This window comes from Muntiacus reevesi, chromosome 20, assembly GCF_963930625.1.
Source record: "Muntiacus reevesi chromosome 20, mMunRee1.1, whole genome shotgun sequence".
In the NCBI taxonomy this organism is placed as follows: Eukaryota; Metazoa; Chordata; class Mammalia; order Artiodactyla; family Cervidae; genus Muntiacus; species Muntiacus reevesi.
In genome coordinates, this window is record NC_089268.1 from 49,246,043 (window position 1) to 49,265,694 (window position 19,652).

Consider the following 19,652-nt stretch of genomic DNA (forward strand, 5'->3'; position numbering starts at 1 on the left):
GGCAGAGAGGAGGAGAGGCCGGTCATCTGAGTGCCCGGCCCACCCTGGGCCAGCACAGCAAGGCCTCAGAGACTGCAGCCCCGAGGCACCCTGCAGGGAGGCGGCCTGCTTCCCCTCCGTCTGCCCGGCGCTGCCGGTGGGGCTAGAGGGGCTTCGGGAGCCAGGAGGAGGCTGGGCCGCCCGCCCAGTCCGGCCCAAGAAGGAACTGACACCCAGCAACAGGAGTGCTGACGGCAGTCCTCGCCAGGGAGGGGCCCTTCGCCAGGCGCTGTGCCCTCATCCAAGGGGTGAGCCCGTGAACAGGCCTGATGTGTTTCCCTCTGGCGATCCTGTGGCTTCATTCTCATCGTCTGGGTCTGAATTAATCCAGGCCAGAGCGGCCTTCCAGAAGGCTGGGCAGGAGGCAGGGAGGGGGGGAGGAGGGGAGGAGGGGGGCACAGACATGGCTGCTGGTGGTACCCAGGCAGCTCAGACACGTGGTCCAGAAGGACCGAGGGGTGGGCTCGTGTGGCCGGGCTCTGGTCCTCACAGCACCCACTGGAAGGGGGCTGATGATGGGCAGGGAGGCAGCTTCACGGGGTCTGATTCTCAGCGGAGCCATGTGTTACCCTCCCCGGGGGGAGACAGATGTGCGGACACCTTGTTGCTCCAGCACCCCCCACCCCAACTTCTTGGAGAGCCGCCCACCCATCTCAAGCGTGACCTTGTCCCCGCAGTCCCAGAGCTCCTCCTACGCCCACCTCTCTGCCAGCTCCCCCGGCTCCGAGCTGCCGTCTCCTCGGTGGAGCTGTAGTTGATCACCCGGTCATGGGATGCGGCCCATGTCGATTGTCTCGTTTTCATTGTGGCATAATTTATCTGCAGCTCAAGGCACAGATCTTAAAGCATCCAGTCTGAGGAGTTTTGACAAATGCACCGTCTGTGTAACCTGCATGCCGGTGAAGATGGAGACGGTTCCCGTCACTCAAATCCCCACGGGCCCCCTCCTGTCAACCCCTCCCCAGGTGCAGGCCGCCTCTGGTCTGCTTTCTGCGGCCACAGACGAGTCCTGTCTGCTCATAGCTTCATAGATGCATTCCCCTGGTGACCAACAACGTTGAGCCTTTCCGTCTCATTGGTCATTTATAAATGTTTTTGTGGAGTGCTTGTTCTTTTTTTGATTTTTTAATTATCAAATTGTAGCAAATTATTGTGCATTTTCTCAAAAGACTTTTTAAAGCAATTATTCCTAAATTGCAGTAAGTCTTTGTGTATTCTGGATATAAATTTCTTTGTTGAATATAGGTGTCACAAATTTTTCTCCCATTCTGTGGGTTTCCTGTTCATTGTTTTAACCCTTCATTTTGTGTTTGAGTAGAGCTGATTAACAGTGTTGTGACGGTTTGGGGTGAACAGTGAAGAGACTCAGCCACACACACACGTGGCCGTTTCCCCCAAACTCCCCTCCCATCCCGGCCGCCACGTAACCTTGAGCAGAGTTCCCTGTGCCACAGAGCAGGTCCTGGCTGGGGACCCATTTTAAATGCCGCAGTGTGTCCACGTCCATCCTCAACTCCCTAACTACGCCTTCCTCCAGCTCTTCCCTCCTGGTAACTGTTAAGGTAAGTTCCTTCTCTAAGTCTGTGAGCCTCTTTCTGTTTTGCAGATAAGTTCACTTGCATCATTTCTTTTCACATTCTGCATATAAGGGATGTCATGTGATATTTCTCCTTCTCTGTCTTACTCACCTCACTCAGTATGACACTCTCTAGGCCCATCCATTGCCACGCATTTTCTTCATGATGTATTTCAAACTGTAAATGTTTTAAATCTTGAAAAAGCCCAGTGTACCAGTTTTTCCTTTGCTAGCTCTTTCTGTGACCTCCCTAGGAAGTCACTGCCTACCCGAGGTCACGAGAACAATCCCGTATGTTTTCTTCTTTAAGCTCGATGATAAGTTTTTGACTTTTACATTTAGGCTTATGTTCCATATTGAATTGATTTTTGTGTGGAGTGTGGAATTGGGGTTGAAATGATTTTCTTTTTAAATAACGTCTTTAAAAATTTTTTTTAAATTATGTTTTGGCTACAGCATGCAGGATTCCAGTTCCCCGACCAGGATTCAAACCCGTGCCCCCTGTAGTGGAAGTGTGGATTCTTAGCTCCCTGGGGGAGCTTTTCTTTCTTTCTTTCTTTTTTTAACATGGAGAACCAGTTGCTCTAGCAATGCCTATTGAAAAGACTTCTGTTTTTCCATTGACTTGCTTGTCATCCTAGTTGTTTCTTATTAAGTAAAGATGACTTCAAACGAGCCACTCAGTAGACTGGAAGCCGTTAAAAGCAGATTTCAAAATGTGCTCTGTAACAGTGCCAGGCTGACACGCCTGCCCGTGAAAGCCCTTCCTGTCCGGGAGGGAAGCGATGACCCAGCTGGCGTGCCGTGCTGGGCCCCTGCCCTGGGCGCCCGTCCTGCTCACGGACGCCAGCAGCTTGGGGTGCAGCTGGGACCCGGCTGGACGTGTGGCTTTAGAGCAGGACCCGCTGATTGCACTGACTCCCTTCTCTGATGGGTCCTTTAGTTTATGCAGGCCCATGTGCCCTCCCTGCGGTCTCCTGTCTGACTCGGTGTAGCCTGGTCACCCCGCGTCCTTGGTAAGCATGGGCACACCGGGCCCTCTTTAAGGCTTGCGTCCAAATAGACAACACGTGCACGTGCTGGCTTGCACTTGAGCAGCGGAGACCGTGGAGGGCGTCCCCCTCGTCTGAGGCCTGAGGCTGCAGAGGGCAAGCCGCGGCCACTGTGCTCTCACCCGCTGACTGGTGCTGGCAGACACGGCATGGCGGGAAGACTTTGGTCTTACAGAGAGGGGGCCTCGAGTTCTCCTCTGCTCCCCACCGCCCGGAGGACCCTGGGCCTGTCCCTGGCCTCGTGGTCTCAGCTCCCAGGGGGACGCACCACAGTCCCTGCTCCGTGAAGGAGGGCCGGGCCCCCCAGCGGGTGCGGCGATGGCAGTGGTGCTGGTCACCGCATTGCACGAAACGAGTCGTCTGTCCCCAGGTTGCGGAGTGCCAATCATCTCAGGGGTTACGTTTTCTTTCTTCTTTTTTCCTTCCTCACTATTCTCCTTTCTCACTCCTATGAAGTCTGGAGTTGGGCGTCCCCAGGTGCCCCTGGTAGGCGGGCCCACCTTTGGCAGGAGCGCCGATACCCAGAGCAGAGTGAGGGGGTCACACAAGCTCCCAGGGCTGAGGCCTCGTGGAAACAGAACAAAGGCCTGGGAGCAGGAGGGACCTGGCACCCCGTTTAGCTGCAGGTTCTCAATCTGGGGGCAGCAGGCTCAGGTGAGGCCTCCCCCTGCCCGGCATGGTCCTGGTCAAGGCCCCTCACGAGAGGGCTGGCTACATCTCAGCGAGTGTTGAAACGTTCAGGAAAGCCCTCTGTAAGACCGCCCCACTGCCGCCCCGAACGTCAGCACCCCTCCCCGCCCCGCGCAGTGCCTGGCCCCCAACATCTCTGAGCTCGGGCGGTTGGCCAATGAGCAACGCCAGGTTTTCTGAGCGTTACCCCCTCAGCTGATTCGCGGGGAGCATTTCCATGAACACCTAACTGGTTTGGGGGCTCACAGGGATCCCAGGTCGGGTCAGGAATGTCTGCAAGCCAAGGCCCCCGGAGGAAAGGTCAGCAGTCCCGCGGGGCACTGCACGCGTCCACTCCTGGGCCCTGGCCTGCGGCTCGGCCGGGCTGGGGTGCAGCCTGCACTGGATTCCCTTCGAAGTCCAGGGGAGGCGCCCCCTGGATAACAGGGCAAAATGACATGGGGACCGTGCCTCCTGCTGGAGCGCCTGCCTGCCTCGCCACCAGCTGCTAACGGGCACGCTCATCAGATATTTATCCCGGCGCGTGCGGCCCTCCATCAGCCTTCAGCATCACGCTGGAGAGGCAATCTGATTAGAAAACTGGTCAGGAATGGGGCAGGCAGACTACAGAAGCGCCGGGCATGGAACCGGAAATGTCAAAGCCCCACAGTCCCCCATAATGGTCGTCTCGGAAGCAGAGGCCACCGGTCAGGAAACAAAAGCTCCCGGGCTTCCAGGATGGGTCTCACCAGGTCACGGGCCTCCCAGCACTGCGGCCGAGGCTCCCTCGCCCCCCCAGGGGAGAGGAGGCAACTCCACCCAGGCCCTGGGGCCAGAGGCTGGCCTCCAAGCCCCGCCCATGAAAAGGGAAGGCAATCCTGTCTGCCGGGGATGCTAGCCTGGCGTCTCCTCCACACCCCGCTCCTGCCCTTTGCGGAACAGAAGGAGGGAGATGGGCTGGGAGCCGATGCAGGAAAGCTTCCGGGGTCTGCAGTCCGTCCCTCGGTGTGGCTTCACTCATTCCAGGGCTGGAAGAGCCTGTCGGGCAAGAAATCATGTCTGGTGTTTACACTTTAGTGGAATCCAGGGACCGATTAAGCGCCCCGAGCGTCCACGGGCAAAGCGTTTCTAAAAGGAGTGGAAGGTCGCTCTGCCATTACTGTGCCTCCCCTGTTTCTCCCAAATAAAAGACAAACGTCCTGTCCACAGGTTCTCGAAAGCAATCCTTTATTTTCTGAGAGTCCTGGAACCGACCGGTTTATCGCAGGATGACGGATGCCTCAGTCCACAGACGGGATCCTTCTCTCCTTCACTCAGCAACCCTGGAGCCCCGGGAAGCGGGGCCTCAAAACCTGCCCTCGACGCCCAGCTGCCGCACGGCCGCCTCCTGCACGGCCTGGTGGATGCCCCCAACCTCTCTCTGCGACAGCGTGCGCTCCATGTGGCGGTAGGTGATGCGGTAGCAGTGGCTGGTCCTGTGTGTCCTGGGGGTGGGAGAGAAAGGCAGGTGAGTGCGGGCAGGTGTGAGTGCAGGCAGGTGTGAGTGCGGGCAGGTGTGTGAGTGTGGGCAGGTGCGTGAGTGTGGGCAGGTGTGAGTGCAGACAGGTGTGTGACTGTGGGCATGTGTGTGAGTGCAGGCAGGTGTGTGAGTGTGTGGGTGCAGGCAGGTGTGAGTGCGGGCAGGTGTGAGTGCGGGCAGGTGTGTGAGTGTGGGCATGTGTGTGAGTGCAGGCAGGTGTGTGAGTGTGTGGGTGCAGGCAGGTGTGAGTGCGGGCAGGTGTGTGAGTGTGTGGGCGCAGGCAGGCGTGAGTGCGGGCAGGTGTGTGAGTGTGGGCACGTGTGTGAGTGCGGGCAGGTATGTGAGCGCGTGGGTGCAGGCAGGTGTGAGTGCGGGCAGGTGTGAGTGCGGGCAGGTGTGTGAGTGTGGGCAGGTGCGTGAGTGTGTGAGCACAGGCAGGCATGTAGGTGCAGGCAGGTGTGAGTACGGGCAGGTGTGAGTGTGGGCAGGTATGTGAGTGTGTGGGCGCAGGCAGGCATGAGTGTGGGCAGGTGTGTGAGTGTGTGAGCGCAGGCAGGCGTGAGTGTGGGCAGGTGTGGTGGACGTGGGCAGGTGTGTGAGTGTGTGGGCGCAGGCAGGCGTGAGTGTGGGCAGGTGTGTCACCCGAGGGAGCAGCAGTGAGCGCCGAGGATGACACCGGACTGCCGAGGGTGACACAGAGCCCGCGGCCCCCGCGAGAGCCGGCCGGCCCTTAACAGACTCCGGGGCAGGTGCTGGTGCCAGGAACCCCGATCGCTGGGTCCCCTCGTCTGGCTCCTCCTCTGGTCTGACCCCAACACCTCAGCACGGAGGCCTGGGCACCAGCTGGCAGGCCGGGGCCTCCCCCCTCCCCGGGCACCTCCGTCTCTCTCCTGAAGCTAAGCCACCAAACCCCTCCTCTCCAGCCCCGGCCGAGCCAGCCCTGCCATCCCCGCTGCAGGTGACGAAGCTGGAGCGACGAGTGGTCCTGGGCAGGGCCCGGGGACGTCAGCTTGACACCATGTGCCACGTGCCCTCGGCCCAGACCCTTGAGCCAAGGGCCTCTGGTGGGGTGACCACGCCACACCCTCTGGCTGGTGGGGACGTCAAGTCATACGCCTGCTGGGCAAAGAGCTGGAGGAACCTGAGGGTCACACATCGACGGTTCTTCAATCGCTGAAACGCACCGTCACCCTACGGCCCAGTCATTCCTCCCTGGGTATACGCTCAAGAGAAATGAAAGCGCGCATCCACACACGAACCTGCACGTGAGTGTTCAGAGCAGCATCAGTCATGCCAGCCAAAAACTGGAAGCGACCCAAGTGCCCTTCACCTGGTGGGCGGAGAAGCACTCTACCTCTGGGTGGAGTATTATGCAGCCACGAAGAGAAAGGGCGTTCTAGCGCTACGAGCCAGACGAACCCTGAACACACCGGGCTTTACTGAGAGACGCCAGGCACGGAAGGTCACACCTTATATGATTCCAGCTAATGAAATGTCCAGAACAGGCAGGTCCACACAGACAGAAAGCAGATTCCTGACAGCCCCGGGCTGGGGGGTCAGCTGGACAATGGACTGACTGCTAAGGGGGTCTGGGTATCTGTTGAGGGCAATGGAATGTCTGGAGTGAGATGGTGGTGAATATTATAAAAACCGCTAAGTTGAACACTTTAAATGGGTGTATGATGTCTGAATCACGTCTCACTAAAGCCGTCCTACCAGAAGGAGAGACTCGGCCTGCGGGCCGCAGGCGGGCCTGTGCCGACGCCGTGCGCTCCTGGTGGGCTGCACACTCTGCTCTTCTGGCGCCCAGAGCAGCGTCTGGCATACAGCAGGCGCTGCATAAAAGCTGCTGGACGAGTGCCTGTACAATCACCAGACCCTGGGGCGGCCGTCTGCGTTCAGGCCTTGTGGGGGCGGGCCAGCCTCGCCCTGCCCGCTGGGTCTTCCTGCCCGAGTTCTTCTCCTCCCTCCTCCCACCCCTGCCTCTAATGGTGATGGAGGTGATGCTGGCAGCATCCCGAGGGGACGGCAGAGGGGACGGAGGGTCAACACCGGGGCGCCCCAAGCTCTCAGCGCACAGGAGCCTCGTCTCCCTTGTGCTTCCTGGTTCCCGGAAGCAAAGCCTCTGTGGAGCCCTTGGGGACCCCAGGCCACGGCGCCTGATGCAGAGGCTGTGTGCCGGCTGCAGGAGGCTCCCTCGCAGTGGCCTCGTGGTGGGGCTGGAGGGGCAAGGCCTGACCTGCCCGGGTCTCCAAGCAGGGGCATCCCTGCAGCGGAGCCCAGCTGGGCCCCGCTGCACAGCCCCCTGTGGCCCCTGGGAGACCTGCCCCCCTACCCCCAGAGAAGAAGGGCGCTCTTCCCCTATCCTGACCTCAGCAGGCAGGGGTGCTGCCGGGCCCAGGGTTCTGAGACACGGAGGGTTGGTTAGTTAAGGAGGAGAAAAGGGGCGGAGGAACTGCGGGCTGCAAACGTTTACTAGAATAGGCATGGCGACGGGACCTGGGCCCAGGCTGCCAGCAGACGGGGCCCCGGCGTGGTCGGAGGACAGTCTCCTGCAGGGAGGTTGACGCCCCTCCCTCCCTGATCACACAGGCCCCGCAAGCCTGGAGGCCTCGAGCTGGCGCCTAGATTCCAGGCTAGGACACACGTCCGGACTCCCAGCGTCTCCTCCATCGAAGGAGCAACAGTGCAAACTCCAACGACCTTTCCCGACCACAGAGGAGATGCAGGCAGAAGGCGCCGGGGCCCGGAAACTCTCAAGATCCATGAGCGCGAGATGGAAGTGTCCTCAGGACACTGTTATTACGTTTTTCCCAGGGTTCACGCAGGTCTCTGTCTCTCACCTGAAGAGCTGGAACGTAGACTCGCCGGGCTGAGATTTCCAACCAAAGACAGTGGGAAAAGTTTTATCTCCTTGCTCCTGAGTGCTTCTGAGAAGACCCCTCTAAGGAATCTTGGCATTCAAACAGCTTTTATAAAACACTGTGATGAGCTGGGTGTAATGAATCATGAACATATGGATTAATTTGAAAAATAGAGAGAGACAGTATTTGGCAGAATAGTTGGCGATAATTCAGTTGATTCGACTGAAAAGCAACCAGGTTTGCCTTTTCCTAGCGTCACTGGCGAGACACTGTTTCCTAGAAACTTGTATTTGGAGCTTTCAGACGGTGGACATACCTGGTCCTCCTTTTACTAGCTGGGAAACCTGGGCCCTGGTCTGAGTGCAGGACCGAATCTCCTACCCCTGAGGAGTGGTCCAGCCACGAAGACCACGGAGCTGAAGGGTCTGCACGGCTCAGTGTGGAGCTGGCGAGACGATGGAGTCCCCAGACGGGAGGGACACCTGGAAGGGCCAGTCCCAAAGGTCTGGAGAGGGCCTCCCTGATTCTTCTACATCCTCTTACTGTGGCCTCTTTTAGCTCGAAAGCTCCACAGTCTTTCATCCGCCACGGCTCCCCCATCACAGAAGCAAGCAGCAGACACGGACGCAGCGCCTCTCACGCACCAGGCGCTGCTCTCAGCCCTCTACACCCATGTCAGCATCACGGCCCCCACGGCCCCACCCGGGAGACCGCAGCACTGTCCCGACACACAGTCGAGGAGGCAGAGAGGGCACAAGTAGGGGCCACATCCACATGGCGAGTCAGGGGTGGACGCGAGGCCAGGCAAGGATGTGCAGCAGGGCAGCGTCTCCTCAGCAAGTTAAATAGAGCTACCTTGTGGGCCGGGTACCCAGAGCTGCCACGTGACCCGGGTACCCAGAGCGACCACGTGGGCGGGGTACACAGAGCTGCCACGTGAGCTGGGTACCCAGAGCTACCACATGACCCGGGTACCCAGAGCTACCACGTGACCTGGGTACACAGAGCTGCCACATGGGCCAGGTACACAGAGCGACCATGTGACCCGGGTACACAGAACTGCCACGTGGTCCGGGTACACAGAGCTGCCACGTGACCCGGGTACCCAGAGCTGCCACGTGACCCGGGTACACAGAGCTGCCACGTGACCCGGGTACACAGAGCTGCCACGTGACCCGGGTACACAGAGCTGCCAAGTGACCCGGGTACACAGAACTGCCACGTGAGCCGGGTACACAGAGCTACCACGTGACCCGGGTACACAGAGCTGCCACGTGACCCGGGTACACAGAGTTGCCACGTGACCCGGGTACCCAGAGCTGCCACGTGACCCGGGTACCCAGAGCTACCACGTGACCCGGGTACACAGAGCTGCCACGTGACCCGGGTACCCAGAGCTACCACGTGACCCGGGTACCCAGAGCTACCACGTGACCCGGGTACACAGAGCTGCCACGTGACCCGGGTACCCAGAGCGACCATGTGACCTGGGTACACAGAGCTGCCACATGGGCCAGGTACACAGAGCGACCATGTGACCCGGGTACACAGAACTGCCACGTGGTCCAGGTACACAGAGCTGCCACATGACCCGGGTACCCAGAGCTACCATGTGACCTGGGTACACAGAGCTGCCACGTGACCCGGGTACCCAGAGCTACCACGTGACCCGGGTACACAGAGTTACCACGTGACCCGGGTACCCAGAGCTACCACATGACCCGGGTAAACAGAGCTGCCACATGACCCGGGTACCCAGAGCTGCCACGTGATCCGGGTACCCAGAGCTGCCACGTGACCCGGGTACACAGAGTTACCACGTGACCCGGGTACCCAGAGCTACCATGTGACCCGGGTACACAGAGCTGCCACATGACCCGGGTACCCAGAGCTGCCACGTGACCCGGGTACACAGAGCTGCCACGTGACCCGGGTACCCAGAGCTGCCACGTGAGCCGGGTACCCAGAGCTGCCACATGACCCGGGTACACAGAGCTGCCACATGACCCGGGTACCCAGAGCTGCCACGTGAGCCGGGTACACAGAGCTGCCACGTGACCCAGGTACACAGAGCTCTGTGGGCTGGGTACCCAGACCTACCACGTGACCCGGGTACCCAGAGGTGCCACGTGACCTGGGTACCCAGAGTTAGCACGTGACCCGGGTACACAGAGCTGCCACGTGAGCTGGGTACACAGAGCTGCCACATGGGCAGGGTACACAGAACGACCATGTGACCCGGGTACACAGAGCTGCCACGTGACCCGGGTACCCAGAGCTGCCACGTGACCCGGGTACACGGAGCGACCACGTGACCCGGGTACACGGAGCTGCCACGTGACCCGGGTACACAGAGCTCTGTGGGCCGGGTACACAGAGCTGCCACGTGACCTGGGTACACAGAGCTCTGTGGGCCGGGTACACAGAGCTGCCACGTGACCCGGGTACACAGAGCTGCCACGTGACCCGGGTACACAGAGCTGCCACGTGACCCGGTACCCAGAGCTACCACGTGACCCGGGTACACAAAGCTACCCTGTGTACACCACTCCTGGGTGTGCACCCCAGAGAACAGAGGCTCTCAGAGAACAAACTAGTCACTACCAGAGGGGAGGAGGTGGGGGAGGGCAAAACAGGGATGGGGGATGAAAAGGAGCAGACTGATGGACATAAAATAAATAAGTGGCGAGGCTGGAACACACAGTACAGGGAATACAGACAATATTTTATAATCACTTTGTATGGAGTACGATCTACAAGAAACCCTGGATTGCTGTGAGGTACACCCGAAACTAGTGTCATGTTGTAAATCAACTATACGTCAGTGGAGAGAAGGTACCGTGAAGCTCACGGCTGCTCTCCAGGTAACTGTGCTGGAGGCGGACTCTGAGGAACAGGGTCACCAGGCTTCCCTGGACGGGAAGGACGGTGGGCAGACCTCCACCACCCACCACGGGGGTGACCCAGCCGCCCATACAGGCTCCAGACTCGAGGCCAAGTCCGTCCTGGGATGCAGATGACAGATGAAGTGTCTGCTTGTCCGTCAGTGAGGAGGGCAGCTCCTTCAGTTCTCTGGACGCCGCCCAGAATGGGTCAGCGCACACACAGGGCGCATGGACACCTCCCCCTGCAGGGCTGCTCCCAGAGGCAACGAGCTGGCCCGGGGCAGGTGCGGTTCTCGGGGTAAGAGGCAGTGCGACCCCAGACTCACTCCTGGCTTGAGTGACGCCGAAGCCCAGCCTGACAGCCACACCGCAGACCCCCTGGCCCCACCGGGAGGCTCAGGAGAGGGAACAGTGCGGTGGGAAGGGGATCAGGGAGGGGACGGGGCCTGAGGCGGAGAGAAGAAGCTGGACCTGCAGCTGGAGCCCTGCCTCCACTCCCTCCCCCACCCCCTGCGGTCCGTGTGACGCGGCTCCCAGTCTTCGGAGTGATGGTGACATGTGCCCCCTGGGCTGGTGCTGATACTGTGGGACCCGCAAACGCGGATGAGACCCCGATGGCCCTGGGCGGTCTGCCCCACCCCCGGCTTGTGCTACTGATGGGGAGAGAAGGGCTTACGGGGAGGGGATGGGGCATGAACGCCCCGGGGGCCCAGCTTGGAAAGCTGGAGAGGCGTGGGCTGGGAGTCAGGGAGAGACAAGAATTACTGCTCAAAACTGGACACGATTTAAACAAGTGCTCTGCACATGAAGCAACCCACGACGCCCTCCCCCTCCCCGACCTTCGCTATATTAAAAAAGCCAAAGGGGAGAGGAGAAATGAAATCCTGGTCACAAGACCTCGGGTCCAGGGACTGTGTGCCTGGCTCTTAATGAACTGCTCTGGGCTTTCCGAGGACAGAGGTTTCGCGGGTTTAATGCGAGAAAGCGCCCGGGCCCCAGTCCCGGCCGTGCGACTTCCCGGGGGCAGTCTGGACCGAGCGATGGCCAGCTCCCCTGGCTCCGCGTCCCAGGTGACAGTGTGGGCAACAGCGGAGGTCCCGGGGGGAACGAGCCAGCCAGGCCAACCCTCTGCTGAACCCGCGTGGACAAAGGGGAAGGGGGCGCCCACCTGCGGGGCTTCAGGGAAGGGCAGAGCTGGGGTGCAGCCAGCTGGGGGCACTGGTGGTGGAAGCCAGGGGCAGCGGCTGGCATTGTGGGGGCAGGTGAGAGCCGGGTGGGCCGGCCAAGGGAGACGTCCTGCAGGAGGTGGGCCTTGGGTCGGAGCTGACCCCCCGGGCCGTCCTGGGCCCCCGTCCACCGCTGTCTGCCGCCCCTCCCTGCATCACACGCTCTGCGTGTCGCTCACATCTCAGGCTCAGACGGTCTGGCCTGCCACTCCCGGGGGCCACTCTGAGAGCACCTCCGTGTTCACATGTGGACACCACTGCCTCTCGTGGCCTCTGCAGCAGCAATTTCCTCCCACAGGGATTTCTGTTCCTTGGAATCATTCACCAGAAACCAGCCAGATGGTTCTTCTGACAGCCACTGCCTGGGGAACGAAACTCCACTCCAGGCTCTGACGGAGGTGGGGCGGGGGGGGGAGCTGGGAGAGAGGCTCGCTTCCAGAGCGGTCCCCACCCTGGGCCCCAGCACCCCCAGTTCCCTGGCTCCCTGCACGCCAGCAGCTGAAGAAGTCCTCGGAGACGCAGGCTTTGCCGGCAAGGTAGATGCTTCACATCAGATACTTGTCAAGTCCTCAGGGAGGCGTCAGCGCCCCCCACTCCCCGCCCACTTTATTTTCATGGATCCTGGAAACTTCCCTGCATCTTTGGGGGGGGGGGGCTGTCTCACGCCACTAGGCCGGGAGGAGCAGACTCTGCCCTGGCCTTCTGGGCGGGGGCCGGAGTTCTGTCTCCACTGCAGGTTCTGATGAAAACAACTAGTCTGGGGAAATATCCTAAAAGCCTCTCGTGGGGAGGAAGACAGGGGCAGCTCAGCTCAGCCCTACCGCTCCCCCGGTCTCAGACCTCAGGCCAGTTCCTCGTTGCTGACCCAGGCTCTCACTCTAAGATGCAGATCACGGGCTCATGGGGTTTTTGAAGGACCGAATGACGATAATACATGTTATGTTTTCCGCAGAGTTTGGGCTACGGCTGACAACTGGTCTTATTACTCGTGTGCCCAAAGATTCTGCAGCCTCAGTTGGGGCCACAGAGAAAGGCTGCAAAGACCTCGGACGAGTCACCCGAGCTTCAGCCCCCTCACCTGTACAAACGGAGCCTAAGAAGACACGTGCAGGGGGGAGCTGGGAGGCGTTCTGGTCGGTGAGATGGGGCAGACGCAGAAGGTCAGAGGCTACACAGCTCCGCTCCCACGAGGTCCTGAGAGCAGCCAGACTCATAGAGAGGGAGGAGAGTCGTGGTCACAGGGCCTGAGGGAGGGGACGGAGAGGCGGCGCTCACAGCGGGCGGGCTCCGCTGAGCAAAGGAGGTGCACGGTGGTGATGGGGAAGGGGAGGACGCTCAGGAGGTGGACCGTGGTGATGGGGGAAGGTGAGGACGCTCAGGAGGTGGGCCGTGGTGATGGGGGAAGGTGAGGACATTCAGGAGGTGGGCCGTGGTGATGGGGGAAGGTGAGGACGTTCAGGAGGTGCACGGTGGTGATGGGGGAAGATGAGGACATTCAGGAGGTGGACGGTGGTGATGGGGGAAGATGAGGACATTCAGGAGGTGGACGATGGTGATGGGGGAAGATGAGGATGTTCAGGAGGTGGACCGTGGTGATGGGGGAAGGTGAGGACATTCAGGAGGTGGACGGTGGTGATGGGGGAAGATGAGGACATTCAGGAGGTGGACGATGGTGATGGGGGAAGATGAGGATGTTCAGGAGGTGGACCGTGGTGATGGGGGAAGGTGAGGTCATTCAGGAGGTGGACGATGGTGATGGGGGAAGATGAGGACATTCAGGAGGTGGACGATGGTGATGGGGGAAGATGAGGACGTTCAGGAGGTGGACCGTGGTGATGGGCGAAGGTGAGGTCATTTAGGAGGTGGACGATGGTGATGGGGGAAGATGAGGACATTCAGGAGGTGGGCGATGGTGATGGGGGAAGATGAGGACATTCAGGAGGTGGACCGTGGTGATGGGCAAAGGTGAGGACATTCAGGAGGTGGACGATGGTGATGGGGGAAGATGAGGACATTCAGGAGGTGGACGATGGTGATGGGGGAAGATGAGGAGGTTCAGGAGGTGGACGGTGGTGATGGGGGAAGACGAGGACATTCAGGAGGTGGACCGTGGTGATGGGCGAAGGTGAGGTCATTCAGGAGGTGGACGATGGTGATGGGGGAAGATGAGGACATTCAGGAGGTGGACGATGGTGATGGGGGAAGATGAGGAGGTTCAGGAGGTGGACGGTGGTGATGCGGGAAGACAAGGATGTTCAGGAGGTGGACCGTGATGAAGGCCGCACAGGAGTGTGGCGGTATCAATGCCACTGAAGTGCACGCTGAAGAATGGTGATCGGGGCAAATTTCACGTTCTGTGGATTACAGCACCATAAACATTTCCTTTTGGAGGAGCGCTGGCCCAAACCATGAGTTGGCTATTGCCAGAAATGGAAATCGGGAACTCAAATTTACACTAAAAACAGAAATCGAAAACAAGGGTGAGAAACCCCACCAGGCCCCTGCTCAGCAGGGCAGGACCGTCCTAGGAGAACGGTGTGCTTGGCTTCCACCTGCCCAGACGGCTCAGCTTCTTGGCGTCACTAACTTAGCAACCATGCTGCCCGGCCTTCCACACGAGTGGTTTTGAAGCGCACCGTGCTATCATAGGGTTTTCCATATTTGAAAAATTCTTTGCGACATTTCCATTGTCTTCCAAGCCGTCCTCCTACATTTCTAACAAACTTGAAGTAACGTCTCATGCGGCAGAGACTTCCAAAGCTCTGTGTTCCTCCTTTGTGGGGAAAATCTGGAAGAGGTTTTCTTTTCCTCCCTGGCTGCGTCTGCCCAGCCCAAGTCGACACAGCTAACTTTAACTCCAGGCTGGAACGTGGTGGCTTCCCGAACGAGCCGGCACTCCACCGGATGAGTCGGGTCACAAAAGACAAGATTTTTGGTAGGTGACATGTTACATTTTCAAATCAAAGTCAGCTGAGCTGCAATGATGTATTCTGCGTTGGGGCAGAAACTGCAGGAGATACAGAATGGGGATAGCGCTGCTCCATCAATACATACATACTCACGCAGTGGCCGTTCTGTGCATGACGCAGCGGCAGGTGAGGGGAAGAAGCCCCCCAAGGCAAGACAGAGGAGGATGAGGCTAGGTTACCACCTGTGTGGGGGCTGAGACGCGGACGCACGGCGTGGTCACCCCAGGACAAGGCTGTCAGCGCTGAGTGTTAGATGCATGACACAGGCTGTAGGTGACTTCGGGGTGAGAAGAGATGGGCGGGGAGATGAACTCACACCTAGATCTTAACCGTGAGCAGCATCTGGCAGGTGAAGGGCAAGGGCCCTGTCCTAGGTGCTGAACGACACGTGTGTCACTGGGGGGGTGTCATTATGTCTCCTCTTTTGTTTCAACAAAGGATGTTGAGCGTATGCTCCAGGTGCAAGGGGCCCCAGCGGGAGCCGTCCAGGGCTGCCTGATCTGCGGAGAGATGGCGTTAAAACTCTGGCTAAGAGGCCTCGGGGCTCCCTAGTGGCTCAGGTGGGAAAGAATCTGCCTGCAATGCAGGAGACGTGGGCTCGATCCCTGGGTTGGGAAGATCTTCTGGAGAAGGAAATGGCAACCCACTCTGGTATTCTTGCCTTGAGAATCCCAAGGACAGAGGAGCCTGGCAGACTACAGTCCATGGGGTCGCAAAGAGTCACACACAACTTGGCAACTAATCAACAACAAAGAAGCCTCAACTGAAAGTATTCAGCAGTCAACTGAAACCAGAGTTCAGGACTGGGTGCCTAAGGAGGCCCGTGGAAGGTGGGTGGGCCCTTTCTCCTGGCAGTTTCACTGCATCTAGAGGTTGTTAAACCAGCTTTTACAGCCCTCAACAATGGAGGGTTCCCGAGGTTTAACACTATATAAATACCATGTGAGCCGTCTGAATTAAGAGCCACCCAACCAAGGAGTGTGTGGTGGAGCTCCCCGCGAGTGTGCACGTCCCACAGCTTTCATTTCTTTAATGGGTCCTGGAGGAAATGGGCCAATTATGTTAAAAGACTCGGTGACTAGTTAATTACAAAGGAAGCACACGTTGGTAAAGAGAAATTTATACATGTGTCCATGATTTACGGTTATTTTGCAAATGCTTTTGAGAAGAGACCCCCTGGGTCTAATAGTCACACATCCCTTGACAAACAGTGAGAGGCTGAGGGCAAGAGCGATCAAACAGGCCTTGCTGGGAGGACAGGCTTCCTCTGGACATAGACTCTAGGCTGCAATATGGCAGGAAGAGCTGATTAAACACTCATCATCCAGGCAGCATGCTTCATGGGATCACGGGATCCAGCATCAGGGACGGCAGAAGCTTTGAGGTTCAGGGAGGAGTGACGGGATCCAGCATCAGGGACCATGGAGACTTTGTGGTCCAGGGAGGAGTGCTCGCTGCAGACCCGTGCGATGATCACTTCCGGGGCAGCCCACCCAGGAACCCACAGCACAGGCTGAGCGGGACCTCGCCCCACGGCGAGCTGGCCAGGCCTCCCTGGCTCTCCTTGCTGGTCCTGCGTTCACCCCAGTCCTTCTCCCCAAAGGCAGCCCTGCTGGCCCCTCAGCTCACCATCAGCAGCAAAGCAGTCTGGTGGTCTTGGTGGGGACCCCAGGGCCAGTGGTGGTCAGAGTGACAAAGGGCCTTGGGGGAAGTGCCTGTAATGTTTGACACCTCTGCCTGGAAGGGTAGACATTTGTCTGTCTCTCCGCGCCATTCATTCACTCTCTCACTCATTCAACAAATGAAATGAACACCCACCACGTGGCGTGTATTCCGTTGGGTACTCGAAATGACCACCCCAGACGTCTACTCCCCTGAGAAGCTGATAGCAGGAAACACATTGACACAGACTTGTCCTAGAAGCTTGTATGACTTAGGTATGGAAACAAATTTTAAATTCCAAATGTTGACAAGGATGACAAAAGCTCTGGGCCTTGGCATCACATACTTTTTAAAAAACCGAAGGCACTCTGTCAGTAGTAACAGTAGCAGTGATAAGGAAAGTTGGCAATTATAAAGCTATGCAGCTTCTAGAACCTCACGCCCACACATCACTGGCTGTGACCACGGGGCAGTCCTGAGAGGTGGACACTGCTGCCTCTGCCTGCAGAGCAGGGCCAGGCCTGCAGAGACGGCGCGAGCGGGTGGGGGCCGAGCTGGAAGCCCACTCCCTTCCCCTGCATTAAACTCGGCTCATCTTCCCTCCCAGACGCACTCTGCCGGGCTGTTGATGTCCACTGCAGTCATCACTCGCTGCTTTTCAAAAGGGATATCCCACTAACAGATGAATTACAGGATGCCTTCTGAAACGTGACTAGGACTTTGTCACAAAAAGGAAAGAACTGATTTGTTAGTAAATATCATACAGCGGAGAAAGTGTAGGAAGCATGAAGAAAGAAAGGGCAAAAGAAGAAAGAAAAACATTTTAAGGGAAGAAGGGTCTATTAAGCATAAAGTGCTAGGCCCTTGAATATTTCATTCTATCTTTGCCTGCATAGCAAATATGGATTAAAAAAAAAAGTCAGAATGAGGGAAAACGTAAGGTTGATGAAGGCAAAGTCAGACCTGGAAAACACGGAACACAGGTGCGCAGGTGGTGAGCTGAATGAATGAAGATGTAAATCCGGTTTAGAACTCTCAGCCATGGTGGAAGAAGCCTGATCAGTCCCCAGGTCCTCACTGTCTGAGGGGAGAAGAGATCGTGGGTGTTCGGAGAAGGAAATCCACCCCAGAGGAAAGCCGAGGTGGGCTCCATACACGCAGCTTCCAGGAAGCAGTGACGATGGTCTCTGGGTGACTCAGCATGCCTGGCTGCAAGCTCGCCTTTAATTCTCAACACAGTCCCATCATAATGGGGATTCCCCCCCTATTTTGCAGGTGAGAAAACTATAGCTCAGAGAGGTTCCAAGTGTCTTCCCAGATCACACAGGTAGCAGGTAACAGCAGTGGGATTCCAGCTGTCTCCAAAGCTATGCTTTTAGTCCCAGCCTGCCACCTGACTTAGTGGCCAGTGTCTCAACTACGTTGCTATATCAAGGCAGTCGTGGGTTTCATAAGCCTATTCCCTTGATGAAACTTCAGAGAATAGCTCTAAAACGTACTCCCAAGAAAAAGCAATTTTGTCTGGGGCCATGGAAGTGGGTCCGCTCAAGTGCAGCAGTTTTTTGGTGGTCTGGCCGTCTCCGTTTCATACATAAATCTATTGACCTCTCCAGCTCTCAAAAGAACCAAAATAATGCTGCTTGCTCCTAACTAGTCCCTCGGTTAGGAAAAATGGAAGTCATGTGAACAGAGCATGGTCAGCAACTTGGAAGAAAGTACTAATAAAGTAAAAGTCAGAGTCAATAAACCGTATCAAAATATAATTGAGTTGTGGCTGTCCATTTTCAAACTCAAGGGGAAGAAAAAAACAAAACCATGTTCTTTTCTTGATATTTTCTGACTTCAAAAAAAAAAAAAGAAAAAGAAGACATTGAGCTTACATTTCTGGGGTACAGAAGAAAAACATACTCCATTTTCTAGGCTGAATTCTGCTCCTTATAAATGCTTAGGTGGGACTCAGCAAGACTGCCCAGGAGTCAATTTCAAAGGCAAAGGGTCGACCAGACACCTCCATCGTGGGCTTGAGGTCCAACCTGACGGCGCCACGCCTTGATGGAAGCACCGTGTGGTCCAGAACCTCCCGGCTCCCTTCCTTCCTGCTGCGTCTCTTACTGGGCAAAGGACTGAGTGCTGGGCGCTGAGCCGGGCGCAGTGTTGGGTTTGGACAGATTTGCTAGAACAGGTGAGCAGAGAGTTAACTCTGTCCCTTTCTCTTCCACAGTCTGTTCCATGTATGACAATTAGCTCAGAATGAGATAGTGCTGAGCCAAGAAGAGTCCGGAATGATGGTGAAATATGATAAACTAAAGATCCTACTGCAACATACTCCTAGTTTGCAAATAACACTTAAGAACATTGAGATTATGAAAGCAAGGGGAACTCTCCAGGTACAAAAAAGAAATAAAGAAAAAAAAAACCCTGCAATAATATGTGTCTAGAGCTTGTGCTGCCCAGAGGAGGGAGCAGAATCAGCTACTGTAAACTAGAGTTCAGACTTTAATGTCTAACTGAGAACAGGAGATGAAGGCTTCGGCCCAACATGAAGTAAGAAATTGGACTTGAAATTCCCACACAAAGCTGGAACTCTAAAGCGCTATATCCCTGACATGACACTAGACTAGGAAATGCTGCAGGTCTTCACGCTGAGACATCAGAACACAACTGGTCCTGGAATGATGCTACCCGTAGGATCCCTAGACTACTTGGCAGAAGACAATGCAGAACAGCCCTGGAGAAAACGGTGGCCACGTGGGATCACTTCAGGAAAGGCCGCGGTGAACATAATCTCAGCCAGGCAACACAGAGCGTGTGGGGAGACAGCCCAGAACATGCCAGTCACCAGGTAAAACTACAGAAGAATCAGCATCCCGAGAATTCTGAACACAGGAACAATCCAAAAAGTGCTTCTAGTGATTAAAAGTTAGTTTAAACATGTAAAAATACTTAAAGACATACAAGATATGAAAGAACATTATAAACAATAGCAGATTTGAAGAAGACCAACATGTTAATAGAAAATGTACAGAAATAAAAGTATAGTTATAATTTTAAAATGAGTGGCAGGGCTGAACAATAGACTAGATACAACTGAATGAAGAATTAAAAAAACAGGAAGACAGATGTGTGCAGCTGTTTAGAAAGCCGTAGGGAAGTACAGAGGCTTCCCTGTGGCTCAGACGGTAAAGAATCTG

The 19,652-nt window shown here is 56.9% G+C and overlaps 1 protein-coding gene across 1 annotated transcript in view; it reads right to left on the reverse strand.

Annotated features, from left to right (window-relative positions):
* Positions 1-4,544: 4,544 nt before the first annotated feature.
* FARS2 (phenylalanyl-tRNA synthetase 2, mitochondrial) overlaps positions 4,545-19,652 on the reverse strand; it is a 301,221-nt gene continuing 286,113 nt past the window's right edge. Inside the window, exon 7 of the mRNA XM_065912933.1 lies at positions 4,545-4,820. Within this exon, the coding sequence (XP_065769005.1) occupies positions 4,682-4,820 (139 nt within the window). The 3' untranslated portion in view covers positions 4,545-4,681. The remainder of the gene's footprint in view (positions 4,821-19,652) is intronic.